General features: G+C 39.1%; 1 protein-coding gene across 2 annotated transcripts; it reads left to right on the top strand.

Annotated features, from left to right (window-relative positions):
* The first annotated feature begins 78 nt into the window (after positions 1–78).
* Positions 79–9,977, top strand: DNAJB9 (DnaJ heat shock protein family (Hsp40) member B9). 2 transcript variants are annotated; one of them, XM_060108339.1, is made up of 3 exons: positions 79–342; positions 1,861–2,087; positions 3,030–9,977. In XM_060108339.1, the coding sequence occupies exons 2-3, from the start codon at positions 1,871–1,873 to the stop codon at positions 3,482–3,484; spliced, it is 672 nt and encodes a 223-aa protein (XP_059964322.1). In that variant the 5' UTR covers positions 79–342; positions 1,861–1,870; the 3' UTR covers positions 3,485–9,977. The 2 variants fall into 2 exon arrangements, with proteins under 2 accessions (XP_059964322.1, XP_059964321.1); XM_060108338.1 differs by having other exon boundaries at positions 83–193.
* The last annotated feature ends 17,541 nt before the right edge of the window (positions 9,978–27,518 follow it).

The following is a 27,518-nucleotide window of genomic DNA, read 5'->3' on the forward strand; positions in this document are numbered from 1 at the left end:
AGTGACGCACAGGCCGAGCAGCAACAACAGTTTTCCACGTGCGCGTAGGGCGCCAGGGTCAGGTGGGGAGGCGGGAGCCAATAGGAAAGCGTTTCGTGTAGGTCTCCTCCTGAGGTGGTGGCGCGAGCAGCGGCCGGCCCGCCTGTGGGGAGCTGGCTGTGAGGGGACGCGGCGGCGACGGCAGGAGTGTGAGGTCTGTGGACAGGCGGCAGTGGGTGCGCACCAGCTCCCGGAGGCCACGGAGGCCGGGGTTGGGGGGGCCGAGCCGCGCAGCCTTGTGGAGGTCAGCTGGTCAGCATCGCCGGCGCCTCCGCTCTCTGAAGGAGCAGCTGCAGCTGGAGGGTGCGAATGAGGGATGAGGCCGGGGTCTCCGGGAGGGGGTTTAGGCCTCGGTGTCCGCCACGGTCGCCGCTAGGGCTTCGGGCTGTCTCGTGTTCTTGAGGAAGAGAATAGGAGAAAGGAGATGGCCGAAGCACAGTGTAGTGCGGTTTTTTTTTGGGGGGGGGGGGGTGTTGTGCCGTTGGCCTTCTCGGGTGTCGGGCAGCTCCTCCCAGGGCTGGACCCCGAGCCACGGACAACCGGACGGCGGCGCAAGGTCTGACAGGGCGAGTCCAGCCCAACCAGCCACTGGCTCTGGGAGTAAGGCCCAGGCTTGCCGTCCGCCGGCTCTCTCTTGGGAATGAGGAGTCAGTATAAAGCAACAGTCCGTCTTTTAGGAGAGTATGGTATATTCAACTTGAAACTGTGGAGTAAGGTTTATGAAACTGGGAAGATGCCTCCCTGTCAGTTTTAGACCCGCCCTTTGACTAGGGATCAGTCACAGTACGCGCATGGTTTCTGTTCTTTAAACCAGGAGTTCGTACTTCATCCTTGGTTCGCGTGACTGTGAGTAACTCTCTGGGAAGAAGTCATCTGCTAATTACGCTCCGAACAGGCTAACACGAGAGGAAAGCAGGCAGTTTGCACAAACCAGAGCGTCTTTAGTCCGCTGTGTTATGTCATCCTAGGTTCTTAAGGACTCCTGTGGTATGGTGTTCAACAAACAGGGTCGCTTGAATCCCAAGTCATTTAATCTGTACTCTCAAGAATTCTCAGTTGAATTCTAGGTTCAAACTTGTTTAAGGTTAGAGAAACATTTTAACGACTCCTGAGAAGTTAGAAAGAATTTACCTTATCTAAAGTAGAAACTACGAAAGTTCATTTTTCTGGCAGCCTTCGCAGAAATCTTAAATTCTATTAATTATGAGTTTTTAACAAAACTCATTTATCCATGCTTTTTTGTTAAATATTTGGGATATTACAGTTTTTAAAAAAAGAGATTACATTCTGTTGTGTTGCGTTATCAATATTATGTAATATTGAGATTCTCTGTGCAATCCTTGGCTCACCTTGCTGAAATGAAAACTGAAAGTTTCTTAGGGAGGGACGATTACTGCTAATTTAGACATACTGGGCTGATTACCTTGGTAATGTACTTTTTTCCCATTAAGTTAAAGTTTTTTAAAAATCCCTTTAGAATATGAATTATAGAAGGGAAGATTGAGATATTGAGATCATTTTAAGCTATATTTTTGTAACTACTGTGTTTATGGCCAGAGTGTTAGTGGAAAGGCAAAACTAAGAAAGATTTTTCTTAATTTGGTTGAATTACATTTGCTCTCAAGATTACAACCAATTTAGGGGTAGTGCAGCCTGTATAAGTGAAATAACATGGAAATAGATACAAGATACACTATATATGCTTAACATTTTGATACTGCATTAGTATACTTTGAATCCTAAAAGCTCATTCAGTTTCTTTTAAAAGAAAAATCTTAAGTTTAGTTCCATGGATAATATTTATTTTCTTTTCTTCTTTAGGATATTAGAAATGGCTACTCCCCAGTCAGTTTTCATCTTTGCAATCTGCATTTTAATGATAACCGAATTAATTTTGGCCTCAAAAAGTTACTATGATATCTTAGGTGTGCCAAAGTCAGCATCAGAGCGCCAAATCAAGAAGGCCTTTCACAAGTTGGCCATGAAGTACCATCCTGATAAAAATAAGAGTCCTGATGCTGAAACAAAATTCAGAGAGATTGCAGAAGGTACGTAAATGACTATCTTCAAGGTCTCACAGGTATTAACTAGTAAAGGAGAATGATACCTAAGAAGTTTGTATGTATTTGAAGGTTTTGTGGAGGTGGGAGGGAGAGTGGGATCTATACATGAATATAGTGAGAGTGAGATTCTCAAGGCTATTTTCTTATAACATATTTTGATCCTAGATGTGTGGAAGTATATACTTTTATTGGCATTCAGATCTGAAAATGTTGAAAATGTATTATTTCATTCTTTTGTTATTTATAAAGTTGCTTATTGTTTCTATGTCAAAAGGAATTTTAGATACCCAAAACTTATGAATTAATTTAAGAAAGTTTTTATGAATTATGGAGATTAAATATAAAAATATTAAGCATAAAAAATTAAATGGGCTCTAAAATGCCTTGTTTTTTTTTCTTCCTCACTTGGTCTACATCTCAAAGCCACATTTGTCTTTAAAGGAAAAGTATGAAACAAGTTTTGACTTAAGACTAATTCTAAAACATTGCATCTCCTGAGCATTTAGTAATTAATGGTGGGTGGAGGTAACTGAGTAGGGAGTTGGAGTTAAACATTTACTTCAACTAGTAAGTGAAAAATGTGAATTCCTCTGAATTTGCTCATTAACTTCTTTCATACAAGTGATGATTTTGCACAGATAATAAGAATAACTCTGAAATTGTTGCCCCCATATTTATTTGTATTAATAGTAGCACTTAACAAATATTTATTGGTTATTTACTAGAGGCAGGCATTGTGCTAACTGCTGATAGTATGCAGTGAATAAGACAAAGTATCTGCCTTTTGTGACTTATAAATTTTCTCTTATGTTAGTAGCATTTGGTTTTATTTGTGATGTGAAATACTTTCATAAAATAAATTTAAGAGGTTTGGGTATATGTAATTTTGATTACTTCCAGTTACTAAAATATTTTTATTTCTTTCAGCATATGAAACACTCTCAGATGCTAATAGGCGAAAAGAATATGATACACTTGGACATAGTGCTTTTACTAATGGTAAAGGACAAAGAGCTAGTGGAAGTCCTTTTGAGCAGTCATTTAACTTCAATTTTGATGACTTATTTAAAGACTTTGGTTTTTTTGGTCAAAACCAAAACACTCGGTCCAAGAAGCATTTTGAAAATCACTTCCAGGCACGCCAGGATGGTTCCAGTAGACAAAGGCACCATTTCCAGGAGTTTTCTTTTGGAGGTGGGTTGTTTGATGACATGTTTGAAGATATGGAGAAAATGTTTTCTTTTAGTGGTTTTGACACCACCACCAATCGACATACAGTACAGACTGAAAATAGCTTCCATGGATCTAGCAAGCACTGTAGGACTGTCACTCAACGAAAAGGAAATATGGTTACTACATACACTGACTGTTCAGGGCAGTAGTTTGTCCTTTTTCTGTTCTCTTTAAACCCAACTAGTTGACTCTCCTTCAATATCTTTGATGCAGAACCAATTTTTTGTGAACTATTTTGACAAGTGCATGATTTCACTTAACTTGATAATAGCTATCAAATATATTTAATTGTTTTTGAGAAATTCCGCAACATTCAGTTAGTAGAGAAATAGCTAGTTATTATTTTCCCTGATTAGGCAAGGTTCTTTAAGAAAAGATATTATAATACTGCCTTGTCTTTTTTCTCTACCTGCCCTTGGGCTTATTAACATGACCAGTTTTATTACCAAGAAAAAAATGAGTTTGCCTGATAAATATTTAAAGGTTAAATTTTAAAAGTTATTGTAGATTTAAATTGTGTGAACTTGAATGATTTTTTTGCAGTGAAACCTTTGCTAATTTAAAATTGCATGCTCTGTAGCCTCTCTGACTTGGGTCACAAAATGTATGTGAAACTGTATAATTGAGTCGTTCAGCAAAGGATAACAAGCAGTATCTTGGTTAATTTCCACTGAAATCTTCAGAAAGGTATGGTTTAATATTTACCAGAGAGCCATGCAGAAGAATTTGAGTAAAGGAAATGATTGTATTGCTCATAGTCATTTAGACTCAAAGAAAGTTGAAAACTTAACATTGTCCAGAGTTTGTTACGTGTTTGGTCCCTGGCTAATGATTTTGTAGTGTTGAAATCATAGCTATTTACACATCTTTTCACATTTCTTTCTTAATTGTTGATGCTCTAGGTCTTAGTATGGATTTATGTATTCTTGTGTGTGTGTGTGGTTTTTCTTCTTTGCCCTCATCTTTAGAGATTGACTAATACCTCATTCTGTTTATAAAAACAGCCAGTAATTTCTGTGCAACCTTATTATGTGCAATATTTTTAAATCCTAAGAAATGTGTGCTTTTGTTTTCAGATAGACATTTCTTTAGTTCCGCACTTTTCCGTGTTATACTCCACATGAGTATTAATCCTATGGATACATATTAAAACTAGTAAATATCTCATACACCTTTGTGAGTGAGAGAAATATAATATTTACAATATGATGTTCTCTGTTGTCATTTTATTGTTAAAAGTTTATTCAGCAATTCTGGAGATAGGAAGGGTATATAAGCAATTGGGCTGCTTATACTGATCATAGACCATATTCTAGAAGTTACTTTTCACTAACCTGAAACCCTGAGGTGACCTTGTTAGATTGCCATTTAGTAATTTCTCTTGCTTTTTTATCGTCCTCCATCCTCCTTCCCTCACAGATTTTGGTAGCTTGAAGATTTTGTTAATTATAATTGTGGTGTATTTGTTTGCTAGGAACAAGTATTCTTGCCCCTGTTGCTTTCCTCTTTAGGCCTGGTTGGGAAAAAGCAGACTTTGCATGAAGCTTTATTTGCTAGTGATCATCTTTAATTTGACATCTGTGAAGAAAATGAATTTATTCTATTATATTTATGTACCTTAATTATTTCCTGAAAGTTATACCTACTACTTTTGTTTGATAATGAGAAAATAGCCATACATTGTATTTTGGTCTGAGGATTATCTGTGGCCTATTAAACAGAACAAATGAGGCAAAAAAAAAAAAAAGTTTTCAAATGACGAACTTCAAGGATTATTTTAATATTGTTAGCATCTGTACCCTTGACTATCTTTCTTGTTTCTCCCATTTTAAACATTTATTTGAACCCCTTCTTTTTTTTTAACCTCCCATTTGGCTGTTTGACATACTTTTTGCAGGGAAAAATGTACCATGAATCATAAATCTTACGGCACAAACTAAATATAATGACGCTTAGGTAATCTACAGGTATGTGTGTGTGAGTAGTTAATTATATAAGCAACTAGAAATTAGACCAGTAATCAACATGAAAGTTTCCTCAGTAATTAAAAATTTTTCTTCTTTATAGTTTATACAGGTTGAATGCACAAGGAGAATGGTAAACTCCTATAGTTATGAAATGACCAAGACAGTAGCTTAATCTACACTCCCTACACAAGAAATCTATAATTTTTTTTTCTTTGGCATAAAATAGTAATATTCATAACATGACTTAATCTTTTTCTTGAACTAATTTCTCTAATTCTTCAAGTTTTCTGGATTGAGTATGTCCTGCATTGGATGCTATAGTGCATGTGGTAGGCATGAAATTCTTTTGGTGCTCCAGTTGGTAGGTAGTTTTGTGCTCTAAATTTCAGGTCCAATTCTGAGATTAGTTCCATGAAAATTTAGGTTGCCCAAGGTCAATTAAGAATTTGTACAATCCTGGAGTAGTTATTCTAATTTTTTGAAGAAAAAGCAAATAAAAACACACTAGAGGAAAATGAGTCTATTGCCAAACAATAAAGAAGAGATTGGTATCAGCAGTAGGTCTCTAAGGTTTTATATTTTTCATGTTAATGCTGGCATCTTTAGTTTCAGGTGACAGGTTGAATAAAATCAGTCATGATTGTTTCCCCTCTTGGTCCCAATGACAGAAAATATAATAATGAAGTTGTAAACATGCTGTAAAACAACATATAGAATTTTTGAGGCATGATATAAAGGAAAAGGTATAAAGCAGAAGAAATTGAATTGAGAGGGAAATCAGAGAACCACAGTCAAGGTGTTCTGGAGAAGTTTTTAAGTCTCAGATTTTTAAGAGGGGTTGGGAAGGGGAAGCAAAGTGAAAGAATGGGCCAGAGTAGAACTTCATGGGGAACCCTTGCCCTTTTCTCTCCCCTTCAGGTCAACCGTTGACAGCTTTTTCTGCAGGTCAGGGACTTAGGATAACTTGAAGAAAGAGATTATCCCTGGGCAGGCTCCCCATTTGAGGGTATTGAGATGCCAGAAAAAGAGCAGAGGTGAAGTGAATTTTCACTTGGTGATGGAGTGGGTGCTGGTGAGTAATAGCAGCCCTCCACTCCCAGAGTAAATAAAGCCGTCTTACTTTGGCATGTGTAGGGAACAATAACTTCTGCGTGCTGACAACATACTCACCTGCAGTTGCCTGCAGGTTGAAATACCCTGACAACTTAAAAGAAACCATAGCTCCTATTCAAAAAGGAGCTTTAACACAGGCATACGTAACTGCTGAAGAAACTGCTTTTCTCATCTCTCTGTGCAAGTTGATGTAAATCCTTCATAAACACATAACAGATGCCCAAGGAATTCAGACATTTAAGGAAAATCAACAGTAAGTAAGAGAAACTCTAACATCCAACCCTGTATTTACTGACATGCATCAGTGAATCAGGCATAGGTCCTTATCTTACCTAACCTGCTTACACCAACGTTTCCTTCCATGTGGTGATGGTGTCAGACAGGATTAGATGAAACAGTATGAATCCACATTTAGTTTACATTTACATCAACCACAGCCAAAGTCAGTGGAAGATACAGCAGATGTGCAGTGTGTCTGTTCCCTATTGTTAAAAAACAAAATTCACATGAGTGAATTTTAAAAATCTCAACTGCCTTTATTCAACGACTCATGTGTTAGGCAGCTTTCCACCTAGCTGATAGAAAGGAGCTCTGAGGAACTAAGCAACATGAAAGACTTACAGGCAGGAAGAAGCAGGACAAGGAAGTTATACCAGCAAAAAGTTGTCGCAAGGTCACTTTCCTTTAGGGGGTGGCAGGAGTCTGTCAGGCAGATTACGTCACTAGTGCCCATCAGGTAGTTCCTGATTGGGTTAAGATTCCATTTCTGGGAGAGCTGAAACAGTACTTAAGCCTTGGTTAGGTGTTGTGGGGCTTAGCATAAACAACTCCGTTTTGGACCTGTTCTATTTTTCATGCTACCATGCAGGCCTTATTTTGACTATCTTCTGTGAAATTCAGATTCTTCCTCTTAGCTCAACTTTGCTACTCAAACCACTCTCCAACTTCTCTTCATTCCTTGCACTGTGGTTGAACTACCCAGTGAAGGGGAGCAGAATTTGCCACCCCAAAAATATGCCTCTTTGGCATAAGGATTATCTTACACTGATTATTGTAAACAAAAAAAATCATAAGAGAAGCTCAGAAAACCAAGTAAATGGTATCCTTCTATAAGAGACGTTTACATTTATAAGGAAATCTTCATTTTTAAGTGTGTCTCCCTCTCTGGACAAGGAAGAGGAGGATGACTAAATCTCTAGGAACTCTTAGCAGTGGGGAAGGCATGGGCTTAAATCAACACAACAACCACATCCTTGCTTACTGTGCTTTGCCTGAAAATCTCCCATAACTGCCCCCCACTCCAAACATCTTTTTCATCTTTTTGTGTCTTTCCGTAGGTGATGGCTTGGGCCATTCCTGAGTGTTACTCAGTTTTCCTGTCTATCTCCCATATATACAGGAGGTACACGTTATTAAACTTCTTTTTGTTTTTCTCTTGCTAATCTGTCTTTTATTACCTGGATGGGGGCGTTCCTCAGCAAAGAGGAGGACCCTCTAGGAGGGTAGAGGAAAAATAATTTTTACTCCTTTACACTAGATAATTTGCTATGCAATTTTATTTATTGTCATTGATAATGTATTGTAAGGAGTATGGGGTGCAGGTGCTTACATTCTCTTGAAAGGAGATCGGTAATAACCATAATAAAATAATTACTGTTGACTTAAATAGACTGCCAGTAATTTCTCCAGCAAAAATGGGTTTATTTGGGATCAACAAAGAGTTGCCATTCAGGGTCTGTAAACCATGGCAAATCACATCCAATTCTGGCAAACCACATCCAATTCCCCAGCAAAAATGGAGAGGAGAATTATTTCATAGAGGGGAAAAGGAAGCCGAGAGGGTTATAGTAAAGAGTCCATAGCTTTTCATTGGCTGAGTTGTGACAGTCTCAGCCGACTTCTCGTCAGGAAAGAAAGGAAGTGTTTCTTCTTCCTGTTGGGCTCTGCTATGGTGGTAAGGTGTGAGAGCTCCCATTCTGGTCTACCCATTCTATTTAAATAATTGAGATTTCTGTTTATTAACTTTTTACTTTATTATGTAAGGTGATACACTCTACAAAAGAAAGGAAGTGTAATACAGGGGAAGGATATTGGCAGGGCGGGCAGGTCAAAAACGTGTTGCAATTTTCAGCTGGATGGTCTGTGTAGGCTTCATTGAGAAGGTGAATTTGCAGGCTTGAGTTATTTGTATGGAAGATGGAAATGTGTGACAAGTTCTAGGAAAATCAAAGAAGCCAGTGTAGCTGGAGGTCAGTGACACAGGGGAGTAGTTGGAGATGAGTTTATAAAGATAGTGGGGTAGGGGGCAGGACAGATCATGTAGGGCTTTGTCAGCTTTTGTAAAGGGTTTGGCATTGGAATGTGATGTGATAGCTGAGTTTCGAGCAAATAAATGACTTTATCTTCTATACTGGCTGCTGTGTTGTTAATAGACTATAGAGGGGCAACAGTGGAACAGAGAGGCCAGTTAGTCTATTTCCCTATTCCAGGATGAGAAATTGGTGCAGCTCACACTCTACACCAGGAGAGTAGTGGTGGCAATGGTGGGAAGTGGTTGCCAGTAGGAATTGCTTACCGATTGGATATAGACATCAAAGAGGAGAAAAGGATGATTCCAAGTTTAGTGTTTATAGAGAACCAGAAGGATAGTTGCCATTAACTAAGATGGGGAAAGTTGCAAGAAGACATTTAAGAGGGAAGATGGGAAATTCAGTTTGGACATACCAACTTAGCGACAATGTGTAGAGGGTTGGAGATAGGCCCGGAATTTGGAGAGAGAGTGGAGCTGAAGATGTGTATTTTGGAATTGTCAAAATATAGGGAATATTTTAAACCATGAGTGTAAATGAAATCACCAAGGGAATATTTATAGATATAAAAAGAAACAATCCAAGAACTGAACCCTCAGGTGCTCTAAAATTAAAAGTACAAGGAGAAAATGAGGAACCCATAAAGGTATCTGAGAAGCAGCAGCCAATGAGTTAGGAGTTTTGTGTCTTGAGAGAAAGTGAAACAAAGTTTATCAAGAAGTAGAAAGTGGTCAACTTTGTAAAATGCTGCCACTGAGTCCAGTAAGAAGATGCCTGAGAAGTAGCCATTGTTCTTTCTAGCAATATAGAGCTCAGAAATGAACTTGACAAGACTAATTTTTATCAAGTGGTGGGGGTGTGCCTCATTGGAGCAGGTTTAGAGAGAATGGCAGCAAAACTAAGTGCTTTTAAAGAAATTTGGAAAAGAATTTATACTGAATATATTTTTGGACAGAATTTTTAACATGGATATTTTACTAGAGTTTCAATTATGACTCCATACGTGAGTAGCAAATAGCTTGCTCTTCAGAATGAGGTTCTACAGGGTGATAATAAATATGCTGTGGAAAAAAAATCATGTTCAAATAGATTTGTGAAATATAGATTAAGATTTGAATCTTGTTAAGTGTTTCTTTATAAGGACGTTCAGTATTGTGATTTATAAGAAATATATGCTTGGTCATTTAGATGATCAGAATACATTTTTCATGTATACAGTTGACCCTCAAACAATGCAAGTTTGAACTACACAGGTCCACTTATACACAGATTTTTTCAATAAATACTTAAAATTTATTTTAAGTACTACACAATCTGTTGTTGGTTGAATCTGTGGTTTTGGAACTGTGGATAAAACAGGCTGACTATGAAGTTATACTCAGATTTTCCACTGCATGAGGTCAGTGCCCCTAACACCCATGTTGTTGAAGGGTTAGTAACTTGGCTTTCATTCAGTTCCCAAAACCTTTGGAATTTCCTGTGATGACAGCAAAGCAGTGTCTCTTGTTATGCTAACAATGTGACTTTTGGACCATACCTAAGGATGGGGGCTGGTTGCTAGAAGTGGGTAGAGGGTTAGAACTTTCAGTCCCACCCCTAGGCTTTTGGGAAGGGAGAGGAGCTGAAGATTGAATTGGTAACCAATGATTTAATCAATCCTGCCTCTGTAATGAAGCCTCTATAAAAACCAAAAAAAAAAAAAAAAAAGAGGGAGAGGGTTTGGAGAGCTTCCAAATTGGTGAACACATGGAGATTAGGGAGAGTGGTGCACCTGGAGAGGTTGTGGAAACTTGGTGTCCTTTCCACATATCATGCTCTATGCACCCCTTCCGTTTGGCTGTTCTTAGTCATATCCTTTTATGATAAATCAGTAAGTAAAGTGTTTCTCTGAGTTCTGTGAGCCTCTCTAGCAAATTAATAGAATCCGAGGAAGGAGTCCGGGGAACCTCCGGACTCCGGCCAGTTGGTCAGAAGCACAGGTGACAATCTGGGCTTGCAGTTGACATCTGGAGTGAAAAATAGTCTTGTAGGACTGAGCCCTTAACCTGTGGGATCTGACCCTGTCTCCAGATAGTGTCAAAATTGAGTTGAATTGTAGCACACCCAGCTGGTGTTAGGAGCATTACTTGGTGGTGTGGGGGGTAAACCTCCCCAAAACCTGTTGGAAATTTGGGTCCTTGAATACCCATTTATTGGGCTTCTCAGAGTTTTTAATAAGCTAACCTATATTGTGAATCTCCAGTAGAGATACTAAGTATGGTTTGGACCGTAGAAACATTTTTATTGAGTACCAAATCCAAGTGTGCCACTGCAAAAGTTTGGTGAATACTAAATAAATATAAAAAATAAATAAATAAAACTAAATAAATAAATAAATAAATAAAGCTGAATAACAAATCATAATGAATTTTTAGAACATGTGCATGAACACGTATTAAATAGTACTTCAAGTAGAGCAAGGATGATAGCATATATTACGCTTGTGCTCCCATTCTCCCCCTCCCTTTCTCTTTCTCTCTCATCTGTTTGAATTAAATATGACCTGAAAAAGATTATTCATCAAACCCATTATGATTTTATTTAGTGTAGCTTACATTTCATCAACATGCTTTTCTTCTTTTGATCACCACTCTGAATAACATTGTTTTTTTCAGAACTATTTTATACCTGTAAAAGCCATCATCAAGCAAATTATGACAATACAATTTATGTAAATGAAAAGCTCCTTTATTATTCTTCCAAGAAAATAAAAACTAGTCATTATTGTTTCTATATTGTATTTTAAAAATAAGACGGTATTTGAGGACAGAAGAGTCAAAGTGGATAAAGAGCGAATGATTCTTATAGTCTCCTCTGTTTACTTTTGGACTAGTATTAGGAACCGGTGCTATCAAACAGGTTCTGACAGTGAGGAATGAAATAATTACGGGCACACACACACCCCCATACATATTTTGCTTCTTGAAATATTCTTTGGCTATGTCTGCAAAATAATGGGGTACATGGAAACAGATCAAAATACTAATATAAGTGAGTAGTTTGTCACAGTCTTTCAAGAATCATCTGTTCCTTTTCACTCTGCAAATATGCCTAAATTTAAAAAAATTACTGGTCTTATTCCTAATGTAAACTTTTACGGTAAACTTCTGGTGAGATGGTCTCATCTTGTGGGGGGACATAAAGCATCCTTTTCTCACCCAACCCCGACCACACCAAAAAATAAATTATGACAAAAGGGTGACAGGGAGGGAGAGAGAGAAGGAGAATGGAAGGGGAGGAGCCGAAGATACCAAGTCTAGAAAAGCAGTGTGTAGAGTTTTTTGGGGAAGAGTTGCAGAGAAGTGGGCAGTATTTGGTGGGGAAAGTAGAGTGAAAAGAAGTTTCCTACAAAGTAGCAAGAATTCGCTTCACAGACATGGGGAAAATAATAGCAGATGCTGAAGTGGAATGGAGTAGTGTCTCCAAATATCTGAGGGGAAAATGCTTTTGAACTTTGTAACCAAATAAATATTAATAGAAGGTGAACCCAAAATAAAGACATTTTAGAAATGCAAGAACTCAAAGATTACCATCCACATACCCTTTTGGAAAAAAACTACTGTTTTTTTACTCTGAATTACAATGTACAAGAAGGGTTACAACATGGGAAACTAGACAGTGTGGCTGAGTATATACCCTCATGAAGAAATAAAGCTAGAAAGAAATTGAGAGCATACATTAGAATTTGACACTTGGGAATTTCTCATTTGGAAAACTGATATTGTTTCTATTATTACTCAATTTACAACGAACTTGTTTATATAATATTATAAATGTTTTTCAATCAATCTATAAAGAGTACACAAAAGTTAATTACATTTATTGGTTAATGATGTAAAATGTGCCTCACATTGGGAAATAGAAGAAAAAAGGAGAGGAAAAGGCTTAGTGTACTAATTCTGTAATCTTTCATGGTAGGTGGTTGATTCTGTCTAAAGTTGATAAAGATCATGATTAGGTATATTATTTTCTATTTTAAATAACAACCACCAAAAGATCTGCTAATAGACACTGGTTACATGATAATTTCTGAGGAGTAGTACTGGGAGGTCAGGGAAGACTTACTTTGCATTTTATATCAACCTGTTGTGTTTGAATTGTTTGTGAATGCAATTTTTTCTACATTAGTATATTTTTAAAGAAAAAAAAAAAGCTTGGTGTATCAGTTAGGATGCCTGCAACTAACAGAAAACCCCTAAATTAAATTTACTCAAGCAATACAAAGCTTATTCTCTTCTTTAACAAGGAGTCCAGAGGTCAGGCAGCTGCAGGAGTGGTATTTGCCAGGAATCTGGTTTTGCTTTTTCATAGCTGTCTGGGCTCTCTGTGTTGGCTTCATCCTGATGGCTGTTACGAGCCATGAAACCTTCTCTTGAATGCCCTCAAAAAAATTTTCCCTCCCATTTTATTGGCCAGAATTGTTCCATACTGTTACATGTTCACACCTAAACCAGTCGTTAACAAGGAGAATATGACCACCATGCTTGGTTTGGGCTAGTCAAGACCACCTGCTGGGGCTGTGGGTATTCTCCCCTACAACTCATGGTCTCCTGGAAGAGTATTGATACCTGGAGAAAAAGGTGCTTTATTAGAGAGGACTTAAGAGGATAAATGGGAAGGATGTATATATTACAAGCAGTTGAATATTTAAACTTAAAAAAAAGACTTCAGTGGTCTTGAATGTTTTTACTTCCTTTATAATTTATTCTTCACCATTAGATGTTTTTAAAGAGGATTGGGCTTTTCTCTTTGTACCCCCAAATGATAGCTGAGTTTTTGTTTCACTTAGGAACCAACCCCACCTTAAATATTGTAGAATCTTGGCATTGGTAGGTTTAATGTTTATGGTTTCAACTATTTGGGACAGACCCCAAAGTTCCATAATATAAGAATTCGTGATTTTTCTGGGGTATAAAATTGAATTCCATACCTTGCTAGTCTATCATTCAGGATATAGTCATTTAGGTAGTAAGTAGGCCTAGTCACCTATTCAGCATCTACATGTCAAAATATCTTTGAATAGTTTGTATTTATCATTATGTAGGCATTTTAAGAGGGAAATTATTTGCTAAATGGTGTTCACTGAATTTGAGATATAAGTCTCCTTCATCAAAGTCAAGGCTATTACATTCTTTTTCGTGTGAAGATTGGTTGCTACCCTCACCCATTTACCTGATCAAATCTTTTGCACCCACCCCTTTCTGTTCTGCCCCATCCTGCCTCTGTCAAACCTCAGTTTTCCTCATTTATTTGAATACTGGCTTTGAATTTTAACTACTGGCCTGTAGGGAGTCAAATCTACACCTGGATCATTTCCCTTAGCCTTGGCCCTGCCAACTCATTGTTTTCATCTTTCCCCCACCAAGCTATGCTGGTGACATCCCAGAGATGCCTCATGGTAGCCTTTTTTTTTTGGTTACAACACATTATGTAATTATCACTCACTAAATTAGCAACTTAAAGACTTTCCACTATTTAATTTTTTAAACTTGATTTCCTATTATTCAAATACAGTTTCACATAATAATAATCACTTGAAGAATTACATGATACATTACACATATTAGGGGAAAAGTCACTAAAATTCTCTGCTGATATTTTACAGTTTACTTTTAGTTACAACTAAATGTATTAATATGTATGTATTATTTAAAAGAGCAATAACGTTTTCTTGTTTTAAATGAGTTTTCTTAGCATTTTCTACATTATATTACATGTTTCATAATTAGAAATGGAATGAACTGGTGTTTGCTAATGCATATTATTTGGTTATTTATTTGTATTCATTCTTAACATTTAGATAATACTGATTCTCACTCCCTGATGCATAGATCAGGAATATAGGCCCACATAGATCTGAAATATAAGATATGGGAAAAAAATTTTTTACTTTGCTTTTCAGGGAGGGTTTTGATTCCTTCATCTCTGTTCCTTTCCCTGTGTAGGCAGAGGTGTTAATGTTAGTTGGCATAGGCTGGTCTATGCTGCAGTAATATATTAGTCACATTCATTTTCTTAAATATTGGAATAGTATCAAAATAAATATGCCTAGTGACTATATTATGTAATGCTATATTTTCGAAAAAGGAATAGCTGTAAACCAGCTTCTCCCAAAGTGTGTTATGTGTGTGTTCAATGAAAATAAGAATTCTATAGTCACGTATGGGAAAGAGTAGGTTTCCTCATTCTCCTAAGACTTCTCAGAGTCTTTAATATGCTAATTTTTACATTGGATAGCTCTAAGAAGCAAATATAGTTTGAGGCATTTCTAAAATCTATGATCAAAAAACGTTTTTTCTAGGAGCATCTCTTTGGACCAATTAAGTAAGAGAAGAATTCTGTGTAACACTCTGGAAACTCAGGGCTAGAAATACCTTTAAATCTAATTAAAGAACAAACTTTTGTGGAAAAGGTAAGCTTTTAAAAACTACTGTAAAAGCTTTCCATGAATAAGTGTTAGGACTAATGTCCCTTATAGCGCTACTATGGGCAGTAGAGAAAATTTATTACAAGAGTGATTTGAAGAGAGTCATGACATTAAAAGTGTAAAGCACTGGGCTTCTCTGGTGGCGCAGTGGTTAGGAGTCCGCCTGCCGATGCAGCAGACATGGGTTTGTACCCCGGTACAGGAAGATCCCACATACCGCGGAGCGGCTGGGCCCGTGAGCCATGGCTGCTGAGCCTGCACGTCCAAACCCTGTGCCACAACAGTGAGAGGCCCGCATACCGCAAAAAAAAAAAAAAAAGTGTAAAGCACATGTATATAGTATTACCTTTCCTTTCTTTGTTATAAATGTTACAAAGCTCTGGATTACAGTTAGATGTTGGTCATAAAGGCAGAATACCTATGATTAAGAGATACATTATGCACGGTAATGCATCTTAAGCGGTAAGAGCCTAAAAGTCCTCCTTTTCGTATTCTCAGAATGCTCACTGACTTCTCAGTGTCAGTTTGCCACCTGGAAAATGACATAAAAATTATGAATATAGTAAACTAGCATTGGGGAAATCAGAAAATTCACCTAAATGGAAAAAAGTGCAAAGATAAATGCATCGATACTCATTCATAGCTGGCAATCTTCTTTCTTCATTGAGTAAATGGAAGTAGTCTGAAAAGAACTTCCCAAGTTTCCCATCATCTTCCTATAGTAGCAGCTCCACTTTCTCTGCCTTTCCATGAGCCCAGCTACCATCAATAAGCTCCTCAAGTTCCCTCCTAAAGCCAACCCCTCCACCATACACTGGATCACATCACTCAGAGCATTCAAAAATACTTTCCCAAAAATTCTTCCTTCCTGCTCCTGTTACCAGTTTTTTGCTTTTCATTCAGTAATTCCTACCAGAGAACAAACCTGTTGTTCTTTCTCCTACATTAAAAACAAATTTTTGTCTTGACTCCACTTTTCCAACCAATTGCTGTCTCATTTCTTTGCTCATCTTTGTAGCAAGACTTCTCCAAAGAGTTTCCAGTCCCACCACTCTACCAGAACTTCTCTCGTCAGGGTTATTGATGAGCTCCACACTGCAAAATCAATGTCAAATAGCAGATAAATTGGCCACTTCTCAGGCCTCATTTTACACACAGTTCAATATTCTCCTCCTTAATATTCTTTCTTTTCTTAGTTCCCAGAACACCAAACTCTTGGTTTTTCTTGTCCCTCATTGGTTGTTGCTTCTCAGTTTCCTTTGCTGATTCTACCTTCTCTCCTTTGCATCTTCTCAGCCATGGTTCCTCCCTCTTTTCTTTCTTCTCCCCTCCTCTCTCTTCCCTTACTTTCTTTTCTCTTTCCTCTTCTTCCCTTCCCCTTTCATCTATTATCTCTCTTCTATTCCTATTACACTTATTCCTTTCATGTCCTCTTTTCATGGTTTTAAAGTCATCAGTATACCTGCCACTTCCAAATTTCTGTCTCTGGGCTGGATCTCTCTCCTAAACTCACATTCATATATTCAACTATCTAAAGTACAGTTCTACTCAACATATCTAAAATAGAATTCTTGATATTCCAACTCAGATCTGCTCCATCTCAGCTGATTGTCAGTCCATCCTGCCAGGTGCTCGGGTTGAAACCTTCGACTGATTCTTTTTTTTTTTAACATTTTTATTGGAGTATAATTGTTTTACAATGGTATGTTAGTTTCTGCTTTATAACAAAGCTAATCAGTTACACTTATACATATATCCCCATATCTCTTCCCTCTTGCATCTCCCTCCCTCCCACCCTCCCTATCCCACCCTTCTAGCTGGTCACAAAGCACCGAGCTGATCTCCCTGTGCTATGCGACTGCTTCCCACTAGCTAGCTATTTTACATTTGGTAGTGTATATACGTCCATATATACACTACCACTCTCTCACTTTGCCTTGGACTGATTCTTGATTTCTTTCTTGCTCTTGCACTCCCACCCCATAGCCAATTTTACTGGCTATACCTTCAGAATATTTTCAGAATCTCACAACTTCTTATCACCCCAATATCAATACCACCATCATCCCTCATATGGATTAGTGGGTAAAGGTAAATTTCCATCCTTTATTCCTTATATTGTGTTACCAAACCAGCAACTAAGATGATCCTTTTAAAAGGTAAGTCAGAACTTGTCATGTCTCTGCCCAAAGCTTTCCATTTACTCTATTCTCATTCACAGTAGAGGCTAAATCCTCCACAATATTCCACAAAGTATTATACAATCAACCCACCCTCCCCCTTAGCTCACTAATTTTATCTTCTACTCCTTTTCCCCTTGTTCATTCTGTTCCTGCCAGACTGGGCTTCTTAATCTTCCAGGAACATACCAGGCATGCTTCCTCCTTAGGGCTTTTGCACTACCTATTTCCTCTGTTTGGACCACTCTTCTACCATACGACCAACCCTTTCACCTTCTTCTAGTCTTAGCTCAAATGTCACCTTTTCAGTGGAACCTCCTGGCCCACCCTATTTAATACTACATGGTGTCTCTCCTCCTCCACCCTCCCCATCCCTTTCATCTCCATTTTTTTTTACACACAGTCGTATTTGCTTACTTATTATGTTATTATGTGTTTCTTCTTGATAGTCTGTAAGTTCCATGAGGCTAGGAATCTTTATTTTGTTCACTGATGTGTCTTAAGTGCCTAGGTCTGTGACCGGCATAGAGTGGATACTCAGTATTTACTGAATGAATGAATTAGACATCTCAATGAGATGTGCATATCTCAGCAATTTGATTTTTGGAAACATTACAGTATTTTATCTCACGGAGGTTAATCTGAATAGGGACATTTTAATTATACCAGATAAATGACATCTGTTCATAAAGATATTGAGAATCTAACATAGTCATCTAGCAGATTTTCTTTTCCTCCCAAATGATAACATCTCTTGCTATAAGTTTTTTCTCATTGTTTTTCTTTCAGACATTATAGTGTTAGAAAATAATATTCTGTTCAAATACCATAGTCCCAAGCTCTCAGAGATAGTATCTCATAAGAAATTATTTTTGAAAGGAGACAAAAATGCAGTTTATATATTGATACTGGTGGATCTTCAGGTACTCAGAAAACTAGGATATGGCTCCTCACTTATAAGAAGATCAAAGGGGAACTTTAAAAGAACATTTACTGAGTTAAGAAGTTAAAATCAGCTGTTAACTCTCTTTATATAGACACTCTTTACTGCATGGGAATGTGTGAGCTTATTTTTCAAAAACTTTGAAAATAATAAATCTTCCTTCTCCCAACTCCTTTGAGCTGTGTGCACAGGGACCTAAACATGCAATTTAAATTTTACTTTAAAGCTATAATAATGGTGTACTGAAATGTCCCCTATTTGGTAATTACAAATAAACAAAAGAATTCTGTTTTTTCCAACACTTCCGGAATATTTTTAAATTGATCATAAAGTAGGTAAAAGAAAATCTCAATGAATTCATGTTTGGACAATTTATAGAATGTGCTTTCAGCCGAGACTGCTAATAGAAAGAATGATGTGAACTTGATGCTGCCAAGGGTTACATTATGGCAACAGGGAAAGGGCTTCCATGGAGGACTTCAGAGCCATTTAGCCCAGGATCCAGTTATGCCTGAAGCCAATACTTGCCTTGGACTCCTCGGTATGTGAGACCAAAAAAAAAAAGTCATCTTTTTACGTTAGTTAGACTGATGTAGTTGAATTCTAGCAACTGCCACTCAATTAAATCCTTCATCAAGTGTCAGGAGCAATAAGGAATCACATTGGGTTGTCCCAGAGAAGGAAAGGGGAGGACAGGAGGACAAAGGAAGATTATGCTGGATATGTGCTGACCTTGTGAAGAGAGGGATCCTCTGAGACTGGGAGGAAGCAGTGATGGCAGATTAAAGATGGCAGAGCTTCCTTTGCCACTCAGCTGCCCTGGAAGACTCCATGGAGACAGTACATGCAGGTCTATGGTTTGATCCCTGAGTATCTCAGTCTTAATAGCATTTTGTTAAGTCCCTGTGACCAGTCCTGTGGTCATTATACAAATGACCCGAAGTTGTGCTGAGGCATGACAGGGTTATCCAGTTGCCCCAGTATGCTATAAAATATTTTCATTTTCACTGAATTCCCTGATGTAAAAAAGAGGTTGGAAAGCACTAGAGAGGATTGCATTGTGGAGCTTCTATCGCAGTGTCTGTAGTAGGTAAAATAGTGGCCTTCCCAAGATGTCCATGTTAATTCCCGGAACCCATGAATATTAGGTACGTGACAGGGGAGAATTAGGTTGCAGATTGAACTCTGTGTGTTAATCATCTTTTACATACGGAGGTTATCCTGGATTGTTTAGGAGGGGCTAATATAATCACAAGGGTCTTTAAATGGGTCAGAGAGAAGCAGAAGAGTCAGAATATGAGAGATGGTGTCCCAAGAAGGACTTGATTTGTCATTGCTGGCTTTGAAGGTGGAGGAAAGGGCTACTAATGAAGGCAGCTTGATTTTAGCCCAGTAGAGTCCATTTCAGACTTCTAACCTCTTAGAACTATGAGATAATAAATTTGTGTTGTTTTTTAGCTGCTAAGTTTGTGATAATTTGTTGCAGCTACAATAGGAAAATAATACAGGGTTCTGTAGAGGACAGAGGTTCAGTGCTTGATGGAAAAATCAGGCAGCAGAAGGTGGATGATGATGACAGATGTGGACTAAGGGCCAGGCCTGCCCCATTTTGCTGTCACCATCTTAGTCTCAGGATTCTCATACATTTCTCAGAGGGTGGCAGGGTGTACCAGTAATGGTATTTACCATCCCATCAGCAGGTAGGTGGGAGATCCAAACCAGATTTAATTTTATTTGGAAAATGAGGTGCTTGCATCAGAATACCATGGAACAATGAAAGTGTTGTTTATCAATTGTGTAACATCAATTTTGAATTTTGTTCATTTATACTCTTTTGAAGTCGCTTTTTGAACCAATTACCAGTGTCAAGTCTTTACAACTGTCTGTAAAACCCCCAACTGTCCTTTTCCTGGAGGATTTCTATTGTATGAAGTTCATACATTTCTCCCTTTTGACGTTATTCTCACCAGCAGTAGCATTACTCCATCATTGTTTATAACCGTCACTAAACTTTCATGAGCTCTTTTTCAACTTGCACCCGCTTCGAACACTAGCCAGCTCACTACGAATCTCGTCCCTTCTGTTCTTGACCATCCCTCCCACCTCAGTGAACGCTGTTGGGCCCAAACCCTTCTCTTCCCGCTTCATCCTCATCTGAAGACATCCTGTTGTCTTGTTATCTTAAAGGCGCTGATCATCATGAAAGATCATGAATTTATCCTCTGTTAGGATTCTAACTAGTCTTCATACTCTTCAAACACCACCCATTACAGTTTGTTAAAAGCTTTCTTTTTATTCCATTCTTTGACCTTTACATATATTTTCTTCTGTTACCTCTCCACTGAATTCTGTGCACCACATTATTAAAAATAATTATCATTTGTCTATCAACTTCCCAAATTTTGAAATTTGAAGTTAATGTGAAACAGTTTCTGCCATATAATAAAAACGCAAAAACAATTCAGTGTCATTTCAAATAGAATCATACTACGAATTAGGCTGATAAGCTTTTATATTGGTGGTACCTGGTCACATCTTTTTTCTTTTCCCACCTATTCTCAGTAATGATAGGAACTCTCAGACATTTAATTTTACTTGTTGACTGTGTCTTGGGTAGTCAGGTGCTATTTTTCATATATCTTAAAGTATTTTCCACATTAAACTGTAACATAAAGAGTGACTTTACAGTCTTTAGTGCTGCTATTCTCATAAAAATCACTTGGTATATATTGGTTGAATTGTAGTTTAAGACGTAGTCTTTGTTTTAATTAGATGGATTAAAAAATATATTGCCCAGAGGTGAAAAGACTTTCTTCAAAATGATATTTTTCATTTTTTCCCAGTATTATTAGGAAAGAAGAAGAAACTACCTTTATTCTGTTTAGCTTACTGCCTGAAGGACAGATTTTTTTCACTTAGTTTCTCTGATGCATTAGTATTTGTGATAGAGCAGAAGCTGGAACATTACAAATGTCCGCAATTGTTTGCAGTGCTGTAGGGAATAAAATGTTGTTAATATCTATTACTGGACTAAATGAATGAAGTAGCCAGAAACAAATATGATTGTCAAGCGTGATTTAGTTGGCGTATAGCTTTAGAACAGCTGCCAAATGTAATATGGGGTGGGGTGGAGGAGGGTTTCATATCATTTGCAAGTAACATTTTGCAATGTCGGACACCTCTGTTTTTCCACTAGATGGAGGCCTTGCTTTGCTTTAAAGCCATGGACTGCTTGGGTGCTGCAGTGTGGTATAAAATGAATAAAATTCTACAGTTTTTCTTTTTCCTTCTTTATTCCATTGCTTTTATTGTTAGCTAACATCTGTGCCTTGCGCATGCTTTTGTCCTTTGGAGGGGGCTGTAAAAGAGAGGATCAAGTTAGAAGCGGGGAGAGCAGGGAAATCAGAGGTTAAAACTGGTGCTAACACAATCTGCACTGTGAGGAAGGCTGAGGTTTTCCTTTATTTCCTCCCATTTTAGTCATCAGTATCGCCGACCCTGCTCCTGGACACACAGGATACACGGGGTCTCTCTTCCTTGGGCATTCCTGATATATTTATTATCAAGATACACCTTTTCAGTGTCCTGTTTCTTCGTAAGGATTTAGATTTGTGTTTTGATTCTTCAAATACTGTACTCATTGAGGCACGGTCCTAGGAGCTTTCACATCAACCATCTCATCTCATTCTCACCAAAAAAAATAGCCGTTAGCTATTCTGGCAAGGTAATTTGCTAAAAGGTTTTCCAAACTGATGTGTTGTGGGTATTTCCACAATATTTCAATATTGTGGTTCAGTAAATTCGGAGTACATTGTGATAGACACTATTAAAAAACATGTATTTATTGCGGGATTTCCCTGAGTCTTTAACAGTGACTTCTGGCTGTGAGAAGTCCTCACTCCCTCACCCATCAATGATATTTCTGCTACCCGAGGGTGCTACGCTTTCTTATGTGTTTGGTGTATAAGGATCTCCTGGTATAGAACAAGCATTCTTCTTGAAGATCAGCTGTTCTCATTAAAAACACTACTTAGGACAACTGTAGCTCTAGCTAGCACCTCCACAGAATTATGGGGAAGAAAGGGATTAGAAGGGAGCTAAATCTCCAGGACAGCAGATGAACCTTTGCCTTCCTGGCAATGAGTAGGATGGAAGCATCCAGCTATAGCATCTCTTTCGTGTCACCTTTCATTGCATGTGTATTAAAAGGTGAGTACCTCCTAAACCTGCCACTGGTTTACAGGCATTACCTGTAAAGTTCTTCTCCTCTATCACTAATTACTGGATTATAGATTATGGCTTTCAGTTGGTCCAAGTTGTCCCAATCTGATGGTTCATATTTACTGGAGATCATGGATATTAACACATACTTTTTTATCTAAAGGCTAACTTGTATAAGATACTAATGGATAAAAATGTTTCAGTAAATTAAATATTCTGTGTCACAGTGGGGCTCATAGACCTGGGGAAAATTAAGCCGCAAGTTTCACAGTTCTCCAAGGACAGGGATCTTTAGAGCTCTGCAGGATAAGGATCTGCCAGCAGAAATGCTGGAGCCAGCCTCAGATGAGACCTGATATCACTACCCCCACTAATTACCTGAATTGGTGCTGGCCCAGCTCTCTGGCTCTTTTTCTCTCTCTCAGTGATTTTTTTAAATCACAGGGGCCTCTTGGCCTTCTCTGGCCCTGACCTTTGGTCAGTGCCAGTGTAGTCCACAGATCTCAATGGCTGAATCTTGAGACAGAAGGTTGGGATCTTGATTCCTTCTTTCCTTAGAAGGCCTCCATGCTACTTACACAAATTTATTCATACCCTCCAGCATCCTTCAGGAGTTTCTCTTGCTGTGTTGCCACAACCCCCATAGTACACATGTATATTACTTATTACAGTTGTGCATCATTGGACATCTTATCATCAAAAGCCCCAAGCAAGCAAACAAACACCTCTTAAAACAGATCACTAAATGCACCTCTTGTTTTTGCTTCAGAGGAGGGCAGAGGCTTCAAAGGCTGGGAGCAATGCAGTAGATACTAAGTGCTACCAGCAAAGGGCAGATGTGCTAAGATGTTGTGAAGTCTGGTTCTGCCTCCATTTTCCAATGCCCACCTCTGGACTGGGAACTGGGAACCAAGGGGCTGAGCAGGAAGTTGAATAGCACCTGTTGGAGGAGGCCCCCAGCATCAAGAGAACTACAGAGAAGAGTTCCTGTCTGTGAGTGCGTGTGTACATGTATGTGTGTGTTTCTCATGAGGAGTGGTCTCAGAAGAACCTACCAAAGTCTTCCACAAAACAGTTCTCTTTGACCATCTGCTCAGCTCGGTGAGCACCAAAGCAATAAGACAACTGTACCCAGGCTTACCTGCCCTTCCCCCTTGTCCTTCTCCTCTCACTCTGGTCCCTGCTGAGGGGCCCCAGAGGGTCGTAGCAACTAGAGAAAGGAAGATGAAGGGGTCCACCATGTCCTGGGCTTCTCACTGCAAGTTTTCTGGCCTCAGGACCATCTATCTTGCAGATGGAGGAAGTGGGGAGTGGGGTGGGTTTGGAGGGAGTAAAACTGCATAGAGAATAAAGTTTTAGTATTAAATTTGGCAAGATATTCTATTGCCCAAAATGCTTAGGGGGCTTAAAATTTTTTTATGATGAAATATACATACTATAAAATTTACTATTTTAACCATTTTAAAGTGTACAGTTCAGTGGCATAAAGTACATTCACATTGTTGTGCAGCTGTCACCACTGTCCATCTCCAGAACTTTTTCCTCATCTAAACTGAAATTCTATACCCATTAAACAATAACTCCCCACTCCCCCTTCCTCCAACCCTTAGTAACCACTATGGTACTATTCTGTCTCTGTGAATTTGACTGTTTGGGTATGCTCTGTATAATTGGATTCATACAGTATTTGTCCTTTTGTGAATGACTTACTTCACTGAGTATAATGTCCTCAAGTTTTATGCATGTTGTAGCTTGTGTCAGAATTTCCTTCCTTTTTAAGGCTGAATAATATTCCTTGTATGTATATACCACATGTTTATCCATTCGTCTGTTGATGAACACTTGGGTTGCTTCCACCTTTTGGCTGTTGTGAATAATGCTGCTATGAACATTGGCCTACTAGTATCTGTTGAGTTCCTGTTTTCAATTCTTTTTGGGCGTATACCTAAGAGTGGTATTGCTGAGTCATATGATAATTCTGTTTAACTTCTTGTGTATTGCCAAACCTTTTTTCTCAGCAGCTGCACCACTTTGCATTGCCACCAGCAAAAATGCACTAGGGTTCCAATTTCTCCACATCCTCACCAACATTTTAGAAGACTTTTTATTGCATATACTGAGCTGAATATCTGCTGGACCAGCCCATGATTTCCTTCAAGGCCTCAGAAGAGCAAGCTGTGAGAGCCAGTGTAAAGGGTTGAGTGCAGTGAGTGTAACTGAGCAGGACCCTATGGGGCCTTCCAAGGACAGACCCCTTCCCCCATGTCCTCTGCTATATCTCTTCTCCAAGTACCTAGATAGCAGTATCGGATGCACATTTCCCGAGTTGATTTACAGAGGCTAAAACACCCACCAAATGGAAGACATTAACTTCCTGATGACTGTGAGCACATAGCACCCAGACCTACTGGAGCCTAAGGATTGATAATGTTAACCCCTGTGACACTGCCCTGTTACCTCACCATCAGCCAGTCAGGGAATTGTGCACAAGCTGATCGCATACCCTGGAAATCCCCTCCCTCACCTGGCCTTTAAAAATGCCTCCCTGAAACCCACAGGGAATTTGGGTTTTTTGAGCATGAGTTGTCCTGGACTCCTTGTCTGGCACCTTACAATAAATGCTGCACTTTCCTTCATGGCAACTCAGTGTCAGTAGATTGGCTTTACTGAGCGCACCTAGTGGACCCAAGTTTTGGTTTGGTAACATGACGATAGCTACCTTTTGCTTGCTCTCTACATCCTATGGGGTCCAGTTTGGAAGCAGTCAGATGGCAGTGACTCTTAGGAAGTGGCTGAGGCTGGTGCAGTTTCCTCTGTCAACAAAATCCTGAGGCAGTAGGCTTTGCTGCTTTTTTTTTTTTTAATGTTGAAACTTCTTTTAATTAATTAATTAATTAATATTTTGACTGTGTTGGGTCTTCGTTTCTGTGCAAGGGGTTTCTCTAGTTGTGGCAAACGGGGGCCACTCTTTTTTTTTTTTTTTTTTGCGGTACGCAGGCCTCTCACAGTTGTGGCCTCTCCCTTTGTGGAGCACAGGCTCCAGACGCGCAGGCTCAGCGTCCATGGCTCACGGGCTCAGCCGCAGCATGTGGGATCTTCCTGGACCGGGGCACGAACCTGTGTCCCCTGCCTCGGCAGGCGGTCTCAACCACTGCACCACCAGGGAAGCCCAGGGGCCACTCTTAATCGCGGTGCACGGGCCTCTCACTGTCATGGCCTCTCTTATTGCGGAGCACAGGCTCCAGACGTGCAGGCTCAGTAGTTGTGGCTCACGGGCCCAGTCGCTCCACGGCATGTGGAATCTTCACAGACCAGGGCTCGAACCTGTGTCCCCTGCATTAGCAGGCAGATTCTCAACCACTGCACCACCAGGGAAGCCCAATAGGCTTTGCTTCTTAAGATCTGAGAACAAGGAAGGCCCAGAGCTCTGGGTCATAGTCTACCTCTTTGTATCTTCCATGCCTACAAGTGGGCAAAGTGAGTAAAACCAAGGCATGCAAATCAGTTCTTTATTTTGTACAGATTTGTCCTTACCATTCTTTTCAAAAAGATAGGAAGAGTTACAGAGCTAGACCCTCATGGCTCAGAGATTATCAACCCACTTTTGCAGACTGTTTATTTTTGTCTTCCTCTTTTATCATATGGCTAGTTTTGAGGTCAGAATGAAGACTACTAAAACCTGCAACATTAATGGTCATGGTTTCTTTTCCTCTCATTGTCCAACTTTGTCTTCCTTGGAGCTTCCTATCGAATACACAGTGGTACATGGGTGCCATCTCCTATTTCCTCAGCTTTATCAATGGTGGAAATTAGTCCTAATTTAGCCCTTTTTATGAACTTACTAATTTCTTCATAAAATGTGTTCATAAACTTCTACAGCCATGGTCCACAGTTACGCAATTAAAGTTGGATAAAATGAGCATTTTCTGGCTGATAAAAGCTGAATGAAGTAGCTAAGGGCCTCAGGTGAAACCAAGGGTCCCCTACCCAGCATTAATCAGCAACATTAATTGACAAGCGTTAACTAAACCTCACAACACCTAGTGAAGCAGATATTGTTTTCTCTGTTTTTACAGATGAGGAAATGATCTTAAAATGACTAAGAAGCAAATTGCTTAGATAGTATCTGCCTAAGCCTTTGACTTTTCACAGTCATGTGGTGGGGAAAAAACAGGACGGATAGATGGTTTCTCCTTCTCCACCTTCCCTTCCCCAACTAAAAGGCTGCTTGGGGGCTTCCCTGGAGGCACAGTGGTTGAGAGTCCCCCTGCCGATGCAGGGGACACAGGTTCGTGCCCTGGTCCGGGAAGATCCCACATGCTGCAGAGCAGCTGGGCCCGTGAGCCATGGCCGCTGAGCCTGCGCGTCCAGAGCCTGTGCTCTGCAGCGGGAGAGGCCACAACAGTGAGAGGCCCGCGTACCGCAAAAAAAAAAGCCTGCTTGGAATTTCAAAAACATTTTTGAAACAACATTATTATTATTTTTTCCTTTTTGCCGAGGTCTTTGAAGACTTTAGAAATCATGAAAAATCTATTTCTGTAATTAAAATGTGAAAACAAAAGCCATTTGTAGCCAAAAACATCCCATTAATGTGATTTCCTTGTGGTGGATTGACAAGTTCAAAGCAGGAATGTATGTTGCCATGGCCACCAGATTGTATTTGCTCTGCTGGTTCATTTGACTTAGCTGCTGGAGGAGGGTAGCTTTCAGCCAGGAATCACTGAGCATTGTTAGAATAGATTTGTAATTTTTATGTAACACCTTCTCTTTATAGATCTACACAGATAACAGCTGCAAATTGTTTACAGTCACTTTAGGGACAGAGTTTTCAGAATCTCTCAGGAATATAAACGGCAGAAGGGGGCATAGGAGAATGCCTTTTCTCCCTTCTCAAACATCTCATCCGTAACAGGCTGTAAATAAATATTTGTCAAAAAGATGGGGGATGGATGAATGGATGACTCATTTTCATGCACCCGCTGCC

This window comes from Mesoplodon densirostris, chromosome 9 (genome assembly GCF_025265405.1).
Source record: "Mesoplodon densirostris isolate mMesDen1 chromosome 9, mMesDen1 primary haplotype, whole genome shotgun sequence".
Classification (NCBI taxonomy): domain Eukaryota; kingdom Metazoa; phylum Chordata; class Mammalia; order Artiodactyla; family Ziphiidae; genus Mesoplodon; species Mesoplodon densirostris.